At 40.6% G+C, this 20490-nt stretch overlaps 1 protein-coding gene across 1 annotated transcript; it reads left to right on the top strand.

Annotated features, from left to right (window-relative positions):
• Positions 1-383: 383 nt before the first annotated feature.
• pdia6 (protein disulfide isomerase family A, member 6) lies at positions 384-19511 on the top strand. The gene is made up of 13 exons (XM_080211138.1): positions 384-635; positions 2517-2661; positions 8179-8236; positions 8918-9044; positions 9797-9903; positions 10334-10458; positions 12311-12425; positions 13938-14081; positions 14686-14770; positions 15112-15184; positions 16311-16469; positions 17871-17967; positions 18482-19511. The coding sequence occupies exons 1-13, from the start codon at positions 593-595 to the stop codon at positions 18548-18550; spliced, it is 1347 nt and encodes a 448-aa protein (XP_080067264.1). The 5' UTR covers positions 384-592; the 3' UTR covers positions 18551-19511.
• The last annotated feature ends 979 nt before the right edge of the window (positions 19512-20490 follow it).

Below are 20490 nucleotides of genomic sequence, written 5' to 3' on the forward strand. Positions count from 1 at the left end.
CCGCTGCTGCTGACACGTGTCCGTCTTCTGATTGGCCAAGGCTTTGGCAGCCGCGCTGAGGTCACAATGGGGTAACAGCCAATCAGCGCCAGCCACGGCAGGAGCGTGCACACTGGCACCGGCTGCTCGAGACTGACCCATAGCTCCGGACCGAGTCTGACTGGCCCACAGCCCCGGACCCAGCCTGACTGATCGGCCCACAGATCCGGACCGAGCCTGACTGACCTGCCCAGAGCTCCGGACCCAGCCTGACTGACCTGCCCAGAGCTCCGGACTCAGCCTGACTGACCTGCCCAGAGCCCCGGACTCAGCCTGACTGACCTGCCCAGAGCCCCGGACTCAGCCTGACTGACCTGCCCAGAGCCCCGGACTCAGCCTGACTGACCTGCCCAGAGCTCCGGACACAGCCTGACTGACCCACAGCTCCGGACACAGCCCGACTGACCCACAGCTCCGGACACAGCCCGACTGACCGCCAGTGAGTGACCAGTTGACTGACCGTTAGCGCTCGCCTGTTAATCCAGGACCCAGCTCCAGAGAGCCGCGGCCTCGCTTCTCCAGGCAGTGGAAGTCAAACGCCTGAGCGGTTAGGATGAAGCCCGGGAGCGGGGAGTCGGAGCTGCTTGGTGTGCTCGGTGAGTGTCTCCCAGTCTCTCTACTGTCTAGGCCGCAACGGGCCTGACCTTTTACACTAAAGGAGCATCACATTCTGTATTACAGAAAATACCACGCTGGTTTGGATCCACACTGCTGCTTCTCCATCAATATTTAATCACAGGGCGGCCTGATATTGCAGATCAGAGTTACCCACTAAAGTCTGATCTCTGGCAGGGCACTGCAATAGGTCAGCACAAACCTAGTGAGCTCTTTTACCAAGATGAATACAACGTTTTATAAATGTTGACGTATGAAGGATATATATTGCTTTTAAACTTCCCTGAAATTATTTTTTCTCTGTCTACTACTTGTGTCTCTACTTCCATATTAGCGCCGTTTGTAAAGCATGGATACTTGAAGGAGATGCAAATTTGCAACAAACTGTTCTTTGCCTGTCATTTATTGTAGCTACCAACTTGGAGCTGGTCAGCACATCATGCCTGTGAAATCCAGCCTGTGCTGAAGAGAGTGTGCTGTGATAAGTCGTAAACACGTGTGGACTACCACACAGTGATGGTTTAAAATATATTCAGATACGTACCGACAGGGGAGAGACAATAATCAGGAAATAGGATCAATCCTGAGAGCAGATGTAATGCCTTTTCTTGTCAGCTTGGATCTAGCATGTCTCTTGTGGGGAACCATGAGTTGGATTCAATTTGAATTGGTTTTTGGAGCAAGCAAGGAGATGGATTAAGGGCTTGCCCTGTCTTCACTGTGCACTGGCTTTGTAACTTTAGGAAATGAATAAAACATGTTTAAAAATTCAGATTGGGGCACCTGCACCCAACACCTTTAAATAAAACATACAATGCATTCAAGAAGGACAATCTAAGTTCTCTTATGATGTGAAACCTAAATGTTGTAAGATGGCCTTTCTCGAATTCCTCCCTCTTGTACTTCGATCATATCTTAATAAAGTCTTGTTACTACAAATTGACGTTATTTCAGAGCAGTTCCTTAGCATTAGAAATCTAATGACTCTATTGAAACAAACTGGACTTCCTAGAAAATGTTACAGGCATATGTCTCTCTCCAGAAGAAAGTTGAGATTGTGCTAACTTGTTATGTGAAGCAATCACTTTGGGGATGTATGCAAGATTTTGATATTGTTGACTAATATTACTAGCTATGTTTTAACACCTTATAGATGATAAAACAATACATCAAAATACACTTTATGATATGTTGGTTATTTAATCCAGATTACCTTCAATGGGGGAATCATCCTTCAAACAACTCTGAACAAGTTTTGCAGTTTGCCTAACTGAACTGATAATTGGACTGGGGAATGTGGATGTTTTCCTGTAATGGAGAGAAAAATGATCACAGCAGACTGAGAGCATTTGAGGTTCATTAAACTCTCTGTATAATATTGCCATATGCACACAATATTGAATAAATTTAAATGTCAAATATTCCTGTAGTGAGTTTATGCACTAACAGTGGAATCCTAACTGATGCAATTGGACTTTATTGGTCTGTTAGTGAATTGTAAACATTTGAATTAACGATATGCAGGGAGATCTGTATAATTGAAAATGTACATTTATTTCTGCTTATGGATATTTTGAGTTACGCAACCTTAGGGGTATATGTAACTAGATAATTTGGTTTGTATGTGGGGATTTAATGCAATTAAAATTTTAAACCACTTGTTTGCAGAGTTGTATTTAAGATGTATATGTTTCATGGGAATTAGTTGAACAGAATTATGCAAGGATTGAGTTTTTGTGCATAAACTGTTTTATATTAGTGAGGTACCAATTGTTTAAAAGTTTTGTGTGCGTTATTTTGATCCACTTACACTTGAAGTATCACCTGCCGTTGAGAATGTAATACAGAATCCTTGTTTTCAGTTGCAGGTATCTTTGGGTCTTTGCTGGTCTCTGTCAATGCCCTCTATTCAGCAAGTGATGATGTTGTGGAACTGACTCCAAGTAACTTCAACACAGAAGTCATTCAGAGTGATGAACTCTGGATGGTGGAGTTCTATGCACCATGGTAAGTCAGGAGAACACCAGTTTAACAACTGGAGTACACTGCATTTTGTTTATCATAAACAGTGGCTTAAAAATGAATGGGCTAGGTCATGGTGAGGTGTACACAGTATCACCGAGGCCTATCACTTTACAGTTAGATACTATTCCGCTTGCATGTTTAGATTTTACTTTGATCTATAATCTATTTAACATTATTGAGGTCCTATGAAAAGCATAAGATAAGTGAATCTTGGCTTCAGTGCAATTTTCCTGTACTGTGCAGCGTTTACTGTTTTGCTGAATATGGAAGTGGACCAAATAACCCAGTACAGAATCCACAACGTACAGGTTGGTTTTAAAAATGGTAACAATTTTGCAGCAAGAATTATATGGATGCATCATTGCCACATGTGTGCAAAACTACTGGCATTCATGGTAGATTAGCCATATGTATAATTATAATCATGGATTAAATTTAATCATGCATTATAAAATGGTCCGATTTCGGGTTCAGTAGGGCTTTTTTAAGCATGTTTTTTGAATTAAATTTGTTACATGCTGAGTTTATCACACCCAAAAAGTTTTTTCATGTTTTAGGTGTGGGCATTGTCAGAATATGGCCCCAGACTGGAAGAAAGTTGCTTTTATTCAAGTTACGAAAGGCATAAAATTGCCATTCAAATAGTGTTTCAAATTTTTTAAAAAAGATTGTATGTGTGTAGTGCTCAAAACTATTTTGTGCAGACCACACAGGAAACATGTAATTAGCTAGGTCTAATGTTATTCCAAAAATTATTTGTACCAAATGTTCAAACATCTAGTATGTTTCAACTGAAACCCACATCATGTCAAAACTACATCTGAAAGTTTCAGTAAGACCCAGAAGTCAATTTAAATGGAACCCAGCCAAGTATATCAACCAGTTCTTCATTTCTTCTCTCCAGGATTGCAGTAGCTCACTAGTTAAATGCAAGATCAAGTATTGCAGGATAAGGAAATGCCTAGTTTTGTTCATAGTTTATAACGAATGAGCTGATCTTTAGTTGGGATATGGCATCTGATAAATTTTCAATTAGCATTCTTTAAATGTTTTATGGAAGAATAGAAATAGGGTGAACAAATAAATCAGATCCTATGGATATAAAGTCTGCCTAAACTTCATGTGCATGGTATTTAGTGGACATGTAAAACTGATGCTGATGCCTCTAAAGCTGTGTCTCCCATAATATCCATAATATAAATTGCTCCCCCAATTTGGAGCACTTCCAAATCAATGCACCTTGTAATGTTTACTTAAAGGTAGTATAGAGGAAAGCATTCAGGAAGCATAAGAATTTCATCATTTTAAGCTCATTAAATCATGACAAATACTGAAATAGGAATAGAGGTTATCAGCTTAGAGTATAAACTAGCCCAAGTATGGTAAGTCTTATATAAAAAATCTGTGTGCAATGGATTGTGTACTGAGTGTTTTGGTAGTCAGAACTTGGAGTAAGTGCCAATACATTCTGCGAGACACATGACAAGCTTATTTAATCATTACCAGCAACGTTCTGCACTTCTTGATTCAGTAAGAAGTCCCACAACACCAGGTTAAAGTCCAACAGGTTTATTTGGTAGCAAAAGCCACTAGCTTTCGGAGCACTGCTCCTTCGTCAGAACTCCCACTTACCTGATGACGGAGCAGCGTTCCGAAAGCAAGTGGCTTTTGCTACCAAATAAACCTGTTAGACTTTAACCTGGTGTTGTGTGGCTTGTTACTGTGTTTACCCCAGTCCAACACTGGTATCTCCACATCATGACTTTTTGATTCAGCCATAGCTTCCTATATTTAGAAGCCCATTTTGCAAGTTTCCTACGCAAATCCATCCCTTTCAACTTACAGCAAACTACCTCATTCTGTTCAATGTTGAACCAAGTCCTCCTACTTCCAAGAATGTTACATAACGAGGTGGGCTCGAGGAGGAGTTCCTGGAATGCTGCCGGGATAATTTCCTTGAACAGTGTGTGTTGGAGCCGACGAGGGAGCGAGCTATCTTGGATCTGGTGCTATGTAATGAGGCGGGTAGAATTAGGGACCTTGCGGTGAAGGATCCTCTTGGAGAGAGTGATCATTGTATGGTGGAGTTTCTGGTGCAGATGGAGGAGGAGAAAGTGGGTTCCCGGACACGCGTCCTTTGTTTGAATAGAGGGGAGTATGGTAGGATGAGAGAAGAATTGGCAAATGTGGACTGGGGGAGTGCGTTGGAAGGTAGGTCTGCTGAGGAGCAGTGGAGGATCTTTAAGGAGATCTTTCTTGGTGCTCAGCAGAAATTTATTCCGATGGTTAAAAAGGACAGTAGGAAGAGAGGTAATAAGCCGTGGATAACGAAGGAGGTAAAGGAAAGTGTTAAATTAAAAGCGGAGGAATTTAGAGTAGCTAAGAGTAGTGGGCGAGAAGAGGATTGGGAAAGGTTTAAATGTCAACAAAGATTGACAAAGAAGTTGATAAAGGAGGGTAGGAGAAGCTATGAGGCTGAGCTAGCACTTAATATAAAAAAGGATAGCAAGAGTTTTTATAAATATATAAAAAGGAAGAGGCTGGCTAGGGTGAACGTTGGTCCTTTAGAGGATGAGAAAGGGGAGCTAGTGGTAGGGGATGGGGATATGGCTAAGGTCTTGAATAACTTTTTTGTTTCTGTCTTCACGGAGGAGGACGTGAATAATTTGCCGGGTGTTAGCGATGGAAAGGTGGTAGGAATGGAGGGTCTTAATGACATTACTGTTACTAGAGAGGTGGTGCTCGACAGACTGGAGGGGCTGATTGTGGACAAGTCCCCAGGACCGGATGGAATGCATCCGAGGGTTCTGAAAGAAATGGCGGAGGTGATAGTGGATGCCTTGGTGGTTATTTTCCAGACGTCGCTGGATTCCGGGGAAGTGCCGGAAGATTGGAAAACGGCTAATGTTACGCCGTTGTTTAAGAAGGGTGCCAGGCAAAAGGCGGGGAATTATAGGCCGGTTAGTTTAACGTCTGTGGTAGGTAAAATGTTAGAATCCGTCATTAAGCAGGAAATTGCGAGGCATCTTGAAGGGAATTGCTTGATAGGGCGGACGCAACACGGTTTCATTAAAGGGAAGTCGTGTCTGACAAATTTACTGGAGTTCTATGAGGATGTGTCTAGGGCAGTGGATAGAGGAGAGCCGGTGGATGTGGTCTTTCTGGATTTTCAGAAGGCGTTTGACAAGGTACCTCACAAGAGGTTATTGCAGAAGGTCAGGGGACAGGGAGTTGGGGGTAGGGTGTTAGCGTGGATAGAGGATTGGTTGTCAAATAGGAGGCAGAGAGTGGGGGTCAATGGGTGCTATTCGGATTGGCGGTTGGTGACTAGTGGGGTGCCCCAGGGGTCGGTGCTGGGGCCTCAGCTATTTACCATTTATATAGATGATCTGGAGGAGGGAACCGAGTGCAGGGTGTCGAAATTTGCTGATGACACCAAGATTGGGGGAAAGGCAAATTGTGCGGAGGGTGTGGAGAGTCTGCAGAAGGATCTAGATAGGCTGGGCGAATGGGCCAGGAAATGGCAAATGGAATTTAATGTTGGCAAGTGTGAGGTGGTCCACTTTGGTAGGAAGAATGGTAGGAAGGACTATTACTTACGTGGCGAAAAACTGCAGCAGGCGACGGTGCAGAGGGACCTCGGGGTCCTTGTGCATGAGTCGCAAAAACCCAGCTTGCAGGTGCAGCAGGTGGTCAGGAAGGCGAATGGGATGCTGGCCTTCATAGCGAGGGGGATTGAATATAAAAGTAGGGAGGTCTTGCTGCAGCTGTATAGGGCATTGGTGAGGCCGCAGCTGGAGTACTGTGTGCAGTTTTGGGCGCCGCACCTGCGCAAGGATATTTTGGCCCTGGAGGGAGTGCAGAGGAGGTTTACTAGGCTGATACCGGAGTTGAGGGGATTGAGCTATGAGGAGAGGCTGAATAAACTAGGCTTGTACTCGTTAGAGTTTAGAAGAATGAGGGGAGATCTCATTGAGACGTATAAGATGATGAATGGGATGGATAGGATAGAGGTGGAGAGACTCTTCCCGCTCAAAAAAGACAGTAGGACTAGGGGGCACGGCCTCAAGATAAAGGGGAGGCGGTTTAGAACGGAGTTGAGGAGGAACTTCTTCACTCAAAGGGTGGTGAATCTCTGGAATTCTCTGCCCGTTGAAGTGGTGGAGGCTGCCTCGCTAAATATTTTTAAGAAGCGGGTTGATGGGTTCTTGATAAGAGAGGGGATTAAGGGTTATGGGGAGAGGGTGGGAAAGTGGAACTGAGCCACAACAGATCAGCCATGATCTTATTGAATGGCGGGGCAGGCTCGAAGGGCTAGATGGCCTACTCCTCCTATTTCTTATGTTCTTATGTTCTTATAACCATCTCTTTCCCTACTTAAGCTCACATGCCTCTACAACTCTAACTGTGTTTGTTCTTCACTACTTGGTTACTTCAGTGCTCTCCATTGCATCTTTCACCCCTAATTTCAGCTCATCCTAAAACTCTTCATATTCTATCCAACATGCAAGTCCTTTTTGCCTATACATGTGCATTGTTCGTTCTTGGCATATTTGCTTGTTAGGTCAACAATCTTTTCTAGTCAAGGTCAGTCGATTCTGTATGTACTTTATTTTTTTAAAAAACTGAATTAGTTAATATTTAAAAACTCTCTCAAAACTTTTAACAAGTTGCAACAAGTGTAATGTATGTGTTGGGTTAACACTCATGTGACGACTAAATTATAGAACATAGAACACTACAGCACAAACAGGCCCTTCGGCCCACAAGTTGCACCGATCACATCCATACCCACCAAGCCACAGAACTATCTGTAACTCCCAATCCCATTAAATCCCATATACTCATCCAGCGAGTTCGCCTCTACCACCACTGATTGCAAATTGCAGAAATTGCAGCTTGTCATCTTGCTCTTATTATAGTGAATCCTGTAAGGAATGGTGGATTATGTCCCTAATAATTTCAGGTAGTTTTGCCTGTATTAAAGGTGTTTCTGGTATGAATTAGTGAAGAGCAATGCTGGGCAAGTGATTTCTATGTGATAATCAAATACCGATCTTGTTATTCCATGTTGGATTGTGTGAAATGTAGCACAAAAAGCTCTAGTACTTGCATTAAGTTACTAGTTTATGCAGGATGATCAGTGAAGGCAGAACAGTCAGACGCCTTGGCTGACATACAATTTTCCCGTAGTATATACATTTTCTGTTTCACTGAACGTGGAAGGTCTGCTACTAAGTGAAATAAAGACCTGGTATAAATGAATACACGTTTTTAGGAGGAAGTATATATGGTTGCACCATTGCCAAGTATATACAAAAGTACCTGCTTTGCTAGTAGATCAGCCATATGCAGAACTATAGTCATTGGTTAGCTTTAATCGTGCATTATGAAACAATCAGTTCTTGAATTCAGGAATGCTTTTTTGAAGCAGTTATTGAATTAAGGACTTACTACATGTTGATTCTATACATAACATTTCTAAAAATCCTGTTTCAGGTGTGGGCATTGTCAGAGTTTGGCCCCAGAGTGGAAAAAAGCTGCATCCGCCTTGAAGGTTGTATTTTTAATTACATGCGATTTAACTAACTTTTAGGTTACAATAAAAAGTTTTTTTCCACTTGAATTTTCTCGTTACAATACTTCTGGGGGAATTATAACCCATTTGGTTTTATTTGAATGCCTCTTGGTATGTAAATGTTTACAGGCACATTTATTGACCATTTGTCTAGTTTTAGATTACATTATAAAAGTGCTTGGTTACTGTTTTTAAACATTTTTCAAAATGTATGTCAGTCCCAGCCTTGTAGCTTCATAAACTATACCTCAGCTAAAGAAGGGCCACTGTTGCTGCACTAAGTACTGATCAGGATGTGTATAAATACTCTGCAATTTATTTTCCTCTATTCTGTTTTCTTCAATTCCTTTGATCAGTGGGCCAATACATGAACTCACTGTTCTGGGAGCTGTGTTTTATGGCATTCTGTAATGGCCAGAGAATCTTACCCTTTGTTGGTTAGCCCTTAGCTGATTAAACTTTCTAATTCATAGTTTAAAGTTATTTGAGCATGTTTGTTTCTGATCAACTAACTAACTGCTGTATTTTTTTAACATAGCATGGGGTACACAATGTACAAGAAATTGCTTTCTGTATTATCATTTGGATCTTTATCAAATTCAGGGATGGGGTAAGGATGAAATTAGGATTTTGCTTTGTAACTCTGTTGTAATATTGCAGGGAATTGTAAAAGTTGGGGCAGTGGATGCAGACAAACATCAGTCTCTTGGTGGACAATATGGCGTTCAGGGATTTCCAACTATCAAGCTATTTGGATCAAATAAGTACAAACCGGATGATTATAATGGTAAGAAATGGCACAGAGATACTTGGATTTCAGGGTTAAATTACAAGGAGGAATTATACAAGCGCTGGTTTATTCCCCACAATTTAAAGGTTAAGGGCTAATTTGATCAATATTTTGAAGATGTTAAAGAGAACCAATCAGTTAGGTAGAAATTATTGCTGCTGGTTGGGATTTTAAAGCCATGGTCTAAAATTAGAACCAGACTTTTTTTTAGCGTGGGATTAAGAAACAGGAAAAGACAGGTATATTGAGTTAGATCACAGATCAGCCATTTCATTGAACAGGTTTGCAGAGCTAAATGGCCTACTCTGTGGAGAACTCTGTTGAACTGCACTCGGGCAAATGATTCATTAATATTTCCCCACAGTTGATATAACGAAGTGCATTCTTTATGATAGTATATTTTTAACCAAGTTGTAAATTTAGAGATGCTGATAAAATTTCACAAGTCTTAAGAAAGTGAGATGTTTGTTCCAATCTCATCTTAAAACTGATAGCTGTAACTGCATGACTAAATTGAAGGAAAGTAAAACATTTTCAAGTAACAAGGGCTTAAGTTTTGATGACACATATTACATTATCAGCTTGTATTTATGTGCTATTATTTAATAAGTCAAATCAAGATATTTAACGTTTTCCAAAATAATTTTGATTGTGGAAGATTGGCTATGAATTAATTTTGTGCTGCTGTGAACTGGAATTTTAAATCCAAGAGAAACGTTTTCAGTAATGCTGATTGTCATTTCATGCAGGTGCCAGATCAGCCCAGGGAATCACAGACGCGGCCATTAACACTTTAAGATCAGTTGTCCGGGATAGACTTGGGGGCAAGGCTGGCTCAAGTTCTTCTGGCAAAAAGGTAAAGTCTTTTCATGGGTGCCATCAGCTACTAGGCATCTAATGTCATGATTGCGATCCATTTTTACACTTGCTAGATTACTCCCATTTTGGCACAATATTGATGTATGAAATACTAAGGTTTTGCAGCTTTGACTGTTAAAATCAACTGCTCCGAAGTAAAACCTAAAACTACAAAAGATTTGGTCAACTAATAGTTGTTTGCTGAAAATGCTACATTGCCTTTTTTGTTTCTTGTGTAATTCACATTTTACACAACATGAGATTAGAAAGATATCTATTTGGTTGCTGCTTTTCCACAATTAACTAACTCAAGCTCTTACCTTGTTACAAGTACATTCACCTTCTCTTTGGTGGGTGAAGAAAAGAGAGTCACTCAATTGTCAAGCTCTTGCATTCTTTAGTTTTAATTGCTGTCTGTCCGATTACAGAGCAGTGGATCTGGTAAAAAAGATGTGATTGAGTTGACTGATGATACCTTTGACGAAAATGTGATTGGCAGCAGTGATATTTGGCTAGTGGAGTTCTATGCACCATGGTGTGGGCATTGTAAAAGGTACCTAATTATCTTCCTAAAGTACACTGGGGAGAAATGTGCTATTGATATACTGATGTGTTCAGAATTTTTTTAACTCATTTTTACGGGATATGGGTGTCGCTGGTTGGACCCAACGTTTATTGCCTATCCCTAATTGTCCTCCATTTCTGAGGGCTTTTGAGAGTCAGCAACATTGCTGTGAGTCTGGAGTCAAACGTAGGCGAGACCAGGTAAGGATGGCAGATTTCCTTCCCTAAAGGGCATTAGTGAACTTGATAAGTTCTTACAACAATTGATAATGATTTCATGGTCATCGGTAGACTTTTAATTCCAGATTCTTATTGAATTCAAGCTTCACCATTTACCATGGTGGGATTTGAACCTGGGTCCCCAGAGCATTACCCTGGTCTCTGGATTCTAATCTAGTGACAGTACCACTATGCCACTGCCTCCCCTAAGTATAGATGGACAAATCTGCATGATCTGAAGGAATTTGCATTCATGAAGTAAACTTTTTTTCTGTCTAATTTGGAGCATTTCAAATTGAAGATATCTTCCAGCATACTAGAGTGGCAAATTATATATCTTTTGAAGTTTAATCATTTAGGTTATTGGAGGCCACCTTCCAGCGATGAAAATTGCTGTGCTTTGACATGTTGACTAGAACTATCACTTTCAAAGTCATTTTTTCATTGGTTTTAAAATTTCCCTGGCTTTGTTAAAAGCATTTTTATATAAAGCAGGCAGGGCTATTGGGATGGGCAGTAAATGGCCTTGACAGTGATGCTTGTATCCTATCAATGATGAAATGTTTGGTTTTGGTTGCTACAGTAAATAGTCTGTCAGCACACAACTTTGATACACAGAATGACTTTTGCTGTATACTGGAGAATAATGTCTGCCATTGAAAAAGGCCTTCAGCAAGGAGTCATTGCTATCCAGTCAGTGCGTTGAGGTTGTGTGCAGGGGCTAAAGGTGAATTCTATTGGGGTTTGCTTTACTCAAGAGATTTTAAGTTTAAATATAACTTCTGTACACTTGCATGTAATTTTCTGTGCCAGTGTAAATGTAAGTCAACTGTAAGACGCCTTGAGATTCTTGTTTTATTACCTGGTATTCATACAGAATTATCAAATATATCAGTCATTATCTTCATCTGGCTAATTGTGAATCTAGATTGCAGTTCTGGTAGTTTTTAAAAGTGGAGCGTTAGACACTATCATTTGGTGTGATCTGAATACACATTGCATGGTCTAGTCATGGTTTGAAAAAATACAAAAGCATCATTTAGTGTTTTACTCTTTGTTAACATACAGTACAGTTAACCTATATTATGAGCAGGCATAAGATGTTCTCTACTAAGTGAATGCATGTGTTAGTGCAGCCTCAGACACACCCAGAGCTATTCAGTAGCTTTTAATTGGATAGTACTGCATTAAGTACTATAGGATAGTAAGGTCATGGAATGCCCTGCCTGCAGCAGTTGTGGACTCGCCAACTTTAAGGGCGTTCAAATGGTCAGTGGATAGGCATATGGATAACATTGGAATAGTTTAGGTTAGAGGGTCATTAGATTGGTTCCACTGGTCGGCGCAACATTGAGGGCCGAAGGGCCTGTACTGCGCTGTAATGTTCTATGTTCTAGTGCAGAATGATTTGTTTCAAGAAGATGAGATTGGTGTCTCTCAAATTGGCCAGTAGTCTGTATAACATTGGCGATACTTGGGTCATGTGGGTGAGCAAATATTGTGAATAATTAATAACTCCAGTGCACCATTCTGTTTACTTAAATGTCTAGCTAAGATATGAGTTCTGAGTACATAAAATGTGTAACTTGACTTTTTTTTAAAAAAAATTTTGTGCTGTAAAGGTTGGAACCTGAGTGGGCAGAGGCAGCCTCCGAGGTCAAAAGTCAAACTGGCGGAAAGGTGAAATTGGCAGCAGTGGATGCCACAGCTAATCAGCTGCTAGCTGGCCGGTATGGGGTAAGTGAACAAGAGGCTTTTGACTTTGTAGTAGCAAGTGTAACTCTGGTTGCAACAAGTTTTAATGCTTAGAGCTAATTTCCTTTAAAGTGCAATGTTCTTCAGATTTTATTGGTGTACTTGTATGATACGGTTTTACTTCTGTAATTGATAGCAAACCTTCTGTCAAACAAAAATTCTGCTAAAAATGGGAGCGTGTTTTGTTGTTGCATATGTTTGTAAAGTGTTAGGTTTGTTAGTTGCACATTATTATAGGAAGCGTGATTTTGTTGTAGTCTGAGATTATATCTGTTTCATCTCAAATTTGATTTTATTATTGTCACGTATTAGCATACAGCGAAAAATATTGTTTCTTGCTCATACTTTTCATAGAGAAGAAAACAAGAGGATGCAGAATGTAGTGATACAATCATAGCTAGGGTGTAGAGAAAGATCAACTTAATGCTTAGTACTTGGAAGTGCATGATAAAGTAGGACTGAGTCAGCACAGCTTTGTCAAGGGGAGATCATGTCTGACAAATCTGTTAGAGTTCTTTTGAGGAGGTAACAAGGAAGTTAGATAAAGGAGAGCCAGTGGACTTGATTTATTTAGATTTCCAGAAGGCCTTCGACAAGGTGCCACGTAGGAGACTAAGTGCCCAGGATGTTACGGGTAAGACCCTGTCATGGATAGAGGATTGGTTGACTGGCAGAAGGCAGAGAATGGGGATAAAAGGGTCTTGCTCAGGATGGCAGCCGTTGACAAGTGGTGTGCCTCGGGTCAATGTTGGGATCACAACTTTTCACAATATGCATTATTAACGATTTGGAGGAAGGAACTGAAGGCACTGTTGCTAAGTTTGCAGATGATAAAGATAGGTAGAGGGACAGGTAGTATTGAGAAAGTAGGGAGGCTGCAGAAGGACTTGGACAGGTTAAGAGAGTGGGCAAAGACATGGCAGATGGAATACAATGTGGAAAAGTGTGAGGTTGTGCACTTTGGAAGGAGGAATGGAGGCATAGACTATTTTGTAGAATACAAGAGCAGGGGTGTACTTCTGAGGCTGTATAACTCTTTGCCACAGAAGGCTGTAGAGGCCAGGTCATTGAGTGTCTTTAAGACAGAGATAGATAGGTTCTTGATTAATAAGGAGATCGGGGTTATGGGGAAAAAGCAGGAGAATGGGAATGAGAAAAAAATCAGCCATGAATGACTAGCAGAGTAGACTCGATGAGCTGAGCAGCCTAATTCTGCTCCCATGTCTTATGGTCTTAATGCAATGTCAGTCTATTTAAAAGTTTGACAGCTTTTGGTATGTGACCTCAGACTTTTGTAAATGTATCAACCATAAGTCAATGAATTTCTGAAGAATATTCTAAATTAGCAGTGCCGTCCAACACTTACTTGTTTCAGTCAAATGATTCTTCAAAAATAAGTTTATAGCAATCTAATTCATGCTGCACCTTTTTTGATTTTTAACTTGTGTATTAAAAACTATTGTCAGGTAAAAGTTGCATTGATTCTGCCCCCAGATCCGTGGCTATCCCACCATTAAGATATTCCACAAAGATGAAGACACCCCATCTGACTATGAAGGTGGAAGATCGAAAGGTGATATTGTTGCGCGTGCTCTCGAGTTGTTTGCTGAAAATGCGCCAGCTCCTGAACTGCATGAGGTGAGGAGTAAACTAGAAAGTTGATGCAGCTGTTTCTAAAATCTTACTCTTATTTTCATACCCTTCACTTATGCTAGAAGATTTTATTTTCATTTATCTATGGCTCTTGAAGTCTCCCTGTGGTGGATACTGGGTGGATGTCATGGAAGTTTTGAGAGGCTATAATGGTGAGGGGTAAGTACAAATGACCTCTCAAATAACTTAGACGAGGTCCCAGAGAATGGAGACCTGGCTTGTGTCGGTACTTGCCTTCCCCCATGGCCGCTTGCACTATGTGTCTGTGGTTGACAGAGCAAAGTTACACATTCCTGAAGACTTCTTGCTGGGGGCAGTGTCCAGGAAGTTGGGAAATTTTCCAACTTGAGCTACCCACTTTGGTAGCAAAAATCCAGCCCCTTGTCTTTCACAGGTAATGGGTACTTGTCAAGAGATATGTTAATTGTATACAGGAGCATTTATATTCATTAGTAATCATCCTGATCCCATGCAAAATGATCAAAGTACACCTAAAATTTCAAATGATTTCTTGTGAACTTTGCGAGGATCGAACACCTGCCAATAAATTCATACTTGATAATGTGTTATTTTTCTCTATAAAAAATAGATTACTGATGAAGGCATCCTGAAGAAAACATGTGATGACCATCAACTCTGTATTGTTGCTGTACTGCCACACATCTTGGATACAGGTGGGCTTTTAACTGTCCTTCTAGTTATATAAATATGAAAAGCATGGATAAGAAAAGATTAGTTGGTCAATGAAGCCTGTCTATACTGTGGTATTGCAACTTACTCGCAGGATCACTTCTGTCTGTCCAAATCAACCAATCACATAACCTCATGGGCGAAACACAATAAACCCATACCCTCCATATATTGTCTCATTCTGGTTACATCAGCCTTTTGCTGTGAATCCATACCCATTTGATAAAAAAGAAGACATTCATTCTTATAAAATATATAAAACTACATTGATGTCCAAACACATTCAGCTTCACCATGTAGCTAACTTGACTACGTTTGTTTACAGGGGCTTCTGGGAGAAATGAATATTTGGCAGTTCTGAGCAGTATGGCAAACAAATACAAAAAGAAGTTCTGGGGGTAAGTAAATTCATTCAAATATTTGTCCAATATGAAACATGTAGCAAATGTAACATGTCTGCCATCTATAAGGTACAAGTCAGGGGTGTGATGGAATGCAGTCCACTTGCCTGCTTGAGAACAGGTCCAACAACACTTTGGAAGCTCAACACCATCCACGACAAAGCAGCCCCACTTGATTGGCACCCCATCTATCACCAACATTCATTCCCTTCACTACTAATGCACCATGGCATCAGTGTGTGCTATCTCAAGATAAAGGGGAGGCGGTTTAGAACGGAGTTGAGGAGGAACTTCTTCACTCAAAGGGTGGTGAATCTCTGGAATTCTCTGCCCGTTGAAGTGGTGGAGGCTGCCTCGCTAAATATTTTTAAGAAGCGGGTTGATGGGTTCTTGATAAGAGAGGGGATTAAGGGTTATGGGGAGAGGGCGGGAAAGTGGAACTGAGCCACAACAGATCAGCCATGATCTTATTGAATGGCGGGGCAGGCTCGAAGGGCTAGATGGCCTACTCCTGCTCCTATTTCTTATGTTCTTATGTTCTTATGTTCTTATCTACAAGATGCACTGCAGAAACTTTTTAAAAATTTGTTGTATGAAATGTGAGCATTGCTGCCTAGTTCAGCATTTATTGCTGACTTGTAGTTTCCCTTGAGAAGGTGGTTAGGAGCTACTTTCTTGAACTGCTGTAGTTCCTGACAGCACCTTCCAAACCTGTGACCTCTACAAAAAAGACAAGTGTAGCACCTGCAAGTTCCCCTCCAAGTTGCACACTATTCTGACTTGGATCTTTATTGCTGTACCTTTGCTGCCACTGGGTCAAAATCCTGGAACTCCTCAATAGCACTTTAGAGTTTATCAGCACCATAAGGATGGCAGCGATTCAAGAAAGTGACTCATCCCCATCTTCAGGGCAATTAGGGATGGGTAATAAATGCTGGCTTAGCCGGCGTTGCCCACATCTTATGAAGGAAAAAAATAAGTTTTTACATTCAAATATATATGAACAGTTGAGCTGAATACTTATGAATGTCTGTTACATCAAGTATGCCGTATGTTTGCTACTTTGTATTGCTAATTCATATTTAAATTCATTTGAGTAATTGGTTTTTGTATTTCTTACTAGTTGGCTATGGACTGAGGCGGGTGCCCAGGCAGAACTTGAAGATTCTTTGGGGATTGGTGGTTTTGGTTACCCAGCTATGGCTACAATTAACGCCAGGAAGATGAAATATGCTCTGCTGAAAGGTTCATTTAGCGAACAGGGCATCAACGAGTTTCTCAGGTAATTGTGTCTGACATCCAAACAAATTGTAAACCAGGATGTGCCATTCCACATGCTTTAAACTACCATGTTATAATTTGCTACCCTCTGTAAGTGGGAAGGGATTGCCACCCATATGCCAAATTTCAGTTAATATTTTATATTTTGTACTGAGTGTTCATACAAACAAAGCTGCAAACATTTTCAGAATGGTATAGAATAAAGCCTAAGGGATTAAAAACTTCCTAATCCAAACGGAGTTCCAGTGGGACACTCACTTTCATTACACAAAATTGCTGGCTCCAGTATTAAAATGATCCCTTATTTATTTTTCTCTTTCTTTTTTTGCAGGGACTTGTATAGGGTTGATACAGTGGTTAGCACTGCTGCTTCACAGTGCCAGGGACTTAGGTTCAATTCCCGGCTTGGGTCACTGTCTGTGTGGGGTTTGCACATTCTCCCTGTGTCTGCTTGGGATTCCTCTGAGTGCTACCGTTTCCTCCCGTAGTACAAAAATGTGTGAATTAGGTGGACTGGCCCTGCTAAATTGCCCCTTAATATCAGGGGGACTAGCTAGGGTAAATGCATTAGATTATGGGGATAGGACTTGGAGGGGAAATTGTGGTTCTGCATACTCATTGGGCCGAATGACCTCCTCCTGCATTGTAGGATTCAATAATTCTATAATGGCTGGAATTTTACACTACCCCCGTCTCCCAAGTTGTTTTTTGAATCAGGTGACGTGGGGGGGGGTGGGGAGAGTCTGATGTTGCACAGACAGGATTCTCTCTGGAGTTGCTCACCCCAACCTCACAGCGATTTTATGCTGACGGGTGGGGGGCAAGGCATCGGAAGAGAAGCCTATCCTTTTCTAAGTTGAGGCCCTGAGACAGCCAGTTTCAGCCACTTGAGAGCTGTTTCTCACCCAGCCACAATTTTTCAGTTGTTGGGCAGGTTGAAACTCTGTGGGGGAATCAGGAAATAAAAAAGTTCAAATGTTGGGAGGATGCTATGGGGCGTGCTCCCCTTAAGGCCTGACAACCTCTGGGCCTCCTAATACTCCAGGCCCCTTGGGACTTGCTCTCAGGCAGCTCTGTGCAGTCCTCTTGTGGCCACTCCAACATTGTTGCCAAAGAGACTGGAGAGCTGCCAGCCAAGGAGGGACTGTCCCCTAAGTGAGAGATGGAAGTCCTGCCTCATGCCAGTCCACGTTCATTGGTGTATAAAATGGCAGAGTGCGAGTCAGCAGGGGTGTGCCCCCTGCCACCGGCCCTGCCATGCTTAAAAACTGAGGCAAATGTTGTATTGCAATTCTGGTCCTTGGATATTTGAAAAGTCTAACTTCTATTTTTTTCTAATGTTTTTACACAATTTTAATTTAAATCAAAAACTGAGCTAAATAAACTTCCAATTTTACTGTAGGGAGCTGTCGGTTGGAAGAGGCTCAACATCTCCTGTCAAAGGAGCTGCATTCCCCACAATTAATGTGGTAGCTCCATGGGATGGCATGGATGGTCAGGTGAGTTAATAACTGACCCCATAGCCTATTCTTTCTATTTGTTGTGTCTGAACTGCATTTGTAACAGTACGTGGCTGTTATGGATGGAACTAAATGCTGTTTTTCTATCTACTAGCTTTTAAAAAGAGATTCATAAGGGGCATCTAAAGATGTGCTGCCAAACAGCAAAGTGTAATGCTGATCATATAATGTAAAAATTATTCCAAGTGAAGTCGCATACCATTAGATCTGGACTTCAAATTAAAGACACTGCAACTTTGATTAAGTGGAAACAAGTTTGCATTTGGCAAACCGTAGCAAGACTCCTACAGAAAGCCTTTATTTTACTCTTTTCAATCCCACTACTCTCTCCCTAAACAAAAAGTATTGTTGATTTTCCCTTTTTTCCTGTGGCTGGTGATAAGACTTCTCAAAACTGAGGGAGTCAGAGTCTTTGTGAGAAAACAGGAAGAAATTAAATTTTTATTAAGCAATGATCACAAGCCTTAATAAATTTCTTTCTAATCTTCCTCAGTACCCAGCAGAAGAGGACATTGATCTAAGTGATGTGGACCTTGAGGATTATGAAAAAGATGAGCTGTGAGCTAACAGTCTTCCCATTTACTGGCAGACAGTAACCTTTTAAGTATTGAACTGATCACCTGTCTGCATTGAGGCCTTGTGTCATTGTTCTGGCTCACTGTATTTCTACTGTGACCTGTAAATATGTTTCACTGGGGGTTTTTTCTATTTAAAGAAAAACAAAATTGAATGTTACAGTTATGTTTGGAATTTTCCAGCTATTTTAAGTAAACTGATGTACCAGACAGGCAGCCATTTGTCATACCTGTTCCACTGAGATAACTATTTGAATGGATTCTTAAATTTCTTTTGAGGGATGGGGTGCAAACCTACATAATGTATTTCAACATCTCTACATGTACTTGAGCAATCCTTACTCCAAAGAATGTAATGCTTAGGACAAGTCAAATCATGGTGATTACACTATTAAATAGGATTGATCATTTGGAACATTAGATATTGGCAGAATTTTTTTTCTTGGGTAGGTGGGTTTCATGGAATGAACTTAGGGATTTAAATAGCTAAAATGATGTTTCTCGGGGAGTGGCCGGAAAGCGAGAGAGAGACTGGGGATGTGGCTTTCATCAAAACTATTCCAGAGGCTCACCTCAACTCTCAAACACACAGCACAATGTCATATGATTGGTTGTCTGACAAATATGTTCTACACAGTTTTGCTAAAGTGCAAATAATTGTGAACATGTATAAGTAATGGGTATGTGCCACCAAGTCTGCTTTGTGATATTCAGCCTTGCAATTGATGACCAAGTACCACCATTATCTAGTACAAGGAAATGTTTGCAGTTCTGAAAAGTTTTTTTTTAATATATGTTTAAACTTCTGATTTGTTGAGGGTGAAAATTTCATAATCCATTGTGTCTTTGTATTTGTATATGTGTGTGCTTATCTGAGAGATGTGGCCCACTTCATCTGAGGTTGTTTTGTTTGTAATGGGCAGTATTAAAGAAAAAGGTTAGCATGTATCAACTGTCTTCTCCAGTTTCGACCTCTATCAATAGCTGTTGTTCTGAGAATCGTGTAAGGCACACTTGTACTTGAAACTACCATTAGAATATCACCATCTCAAATTATGGAGTATGTGAAATGTGGAGAAACCATTTTTATCTTGAATCTACACTATCCTCCAAATTGACTTTATATTTCAATTTGTTTACTGTGTCTGTGTTTGAACACTATGGTTCATAGCCTAATTTTCAGGATAACAAATGGAAAATTTAAAGTTTCAAACTGGCACCTGCAGATTTGGAGTTAATGTGAACCAGGCATGGCCTTCCATTTTGTATGTCAAACTCATCTCCCATGTGTGTGTACACAGAACAGGAACACAATTCCTAACTTATCCCCATTCTAACATTTGAATTCTAATTCGAGCAAAAACAAGTAACGAAGGGCAGACATTGGTGCACAACAATATGTGCTTGAGGGTTTGGGAGGTGGCTTTGGAGGGAAAAGAAGCTCCTGCGAATTGGAACAGGATTCTTTAGCTCTTGACACTTAAACATAAAAATCTCTTAACTCTTCCTATTTGGCCACTAATTCATTGTGCTTTTCTAAAGCATTGAATTTTACTGGATTCAGTTTTCTCTATCTAACTAGTGTTTACCTGTGAAAGAAGTGCAGGATTGAACCATTCCTTTTCATGATACAATGGCTTATTTTCTTGAGGCAGATCTTAAAAATAAAATGTTTTTTGTTCTATAAAACAAAAATTGGTCTGTTTTTCTGCAAATACATATTTTACCAACTTTGCTCAAAGTAACTTGAATGATGTGTCACTATTGTGTTATATATTGCTTTATTAATAAGTAAGCTATCTCTTGGCAGAAGAGATAGGTGCTCAACTTCAGAATTAATAGTCGAAGTTGCATGAAGTTTAATGTGGGTCAGAATTTATAGTAATCCTCAGATTTATTTCAAAATAGCTGCATTTTTTGCTAAACT

The sequence above is a fragment of the Carcharhinus amblyrhynchos genome, chromosome 24, assembly GCF_965287045.1.
Source record: "Carcharhinus amblyrhynchos chromosome 24, sCarAmb.v2.hapA, whole genome shotgun sequence".
Classification (NCBI taxonomy): Eukaryota; Metazoa; Chordata; class Chondrichthyes; order Carcharhiniformes; family Carcharhinidae; genus Carcharhinus; species Carcharhinus amblyrhynchos.

What these genes read in the sequence shown, in the direction of transcription:
- pdia6 (XM_080211138.1), top strand. Translation starts at nt 593, where the DNA reads ATGAAGCCCGGGAGCGGGGAGTCGGAGCTGCTTGGTGTGCTCG. An exon ending in GTGGAGTTCTATGCACCATG is followed by an intron (nt 2,662 to 8,178) that starts GTAAGTCAGGAG and finishes ATCCTGTTTCAG; the next exon opens with GTGTGGGCATTGTCAGAGTT. An exon ending in AAGCTGCATCCGCCTTGAAG is followed by an intron (nt 8,237 to 8,917) that starts GTTGTATTTTTA and finishes GTAATATTGCAG; the next exon opens with GGAATTGTAAAAGTTGGGGC.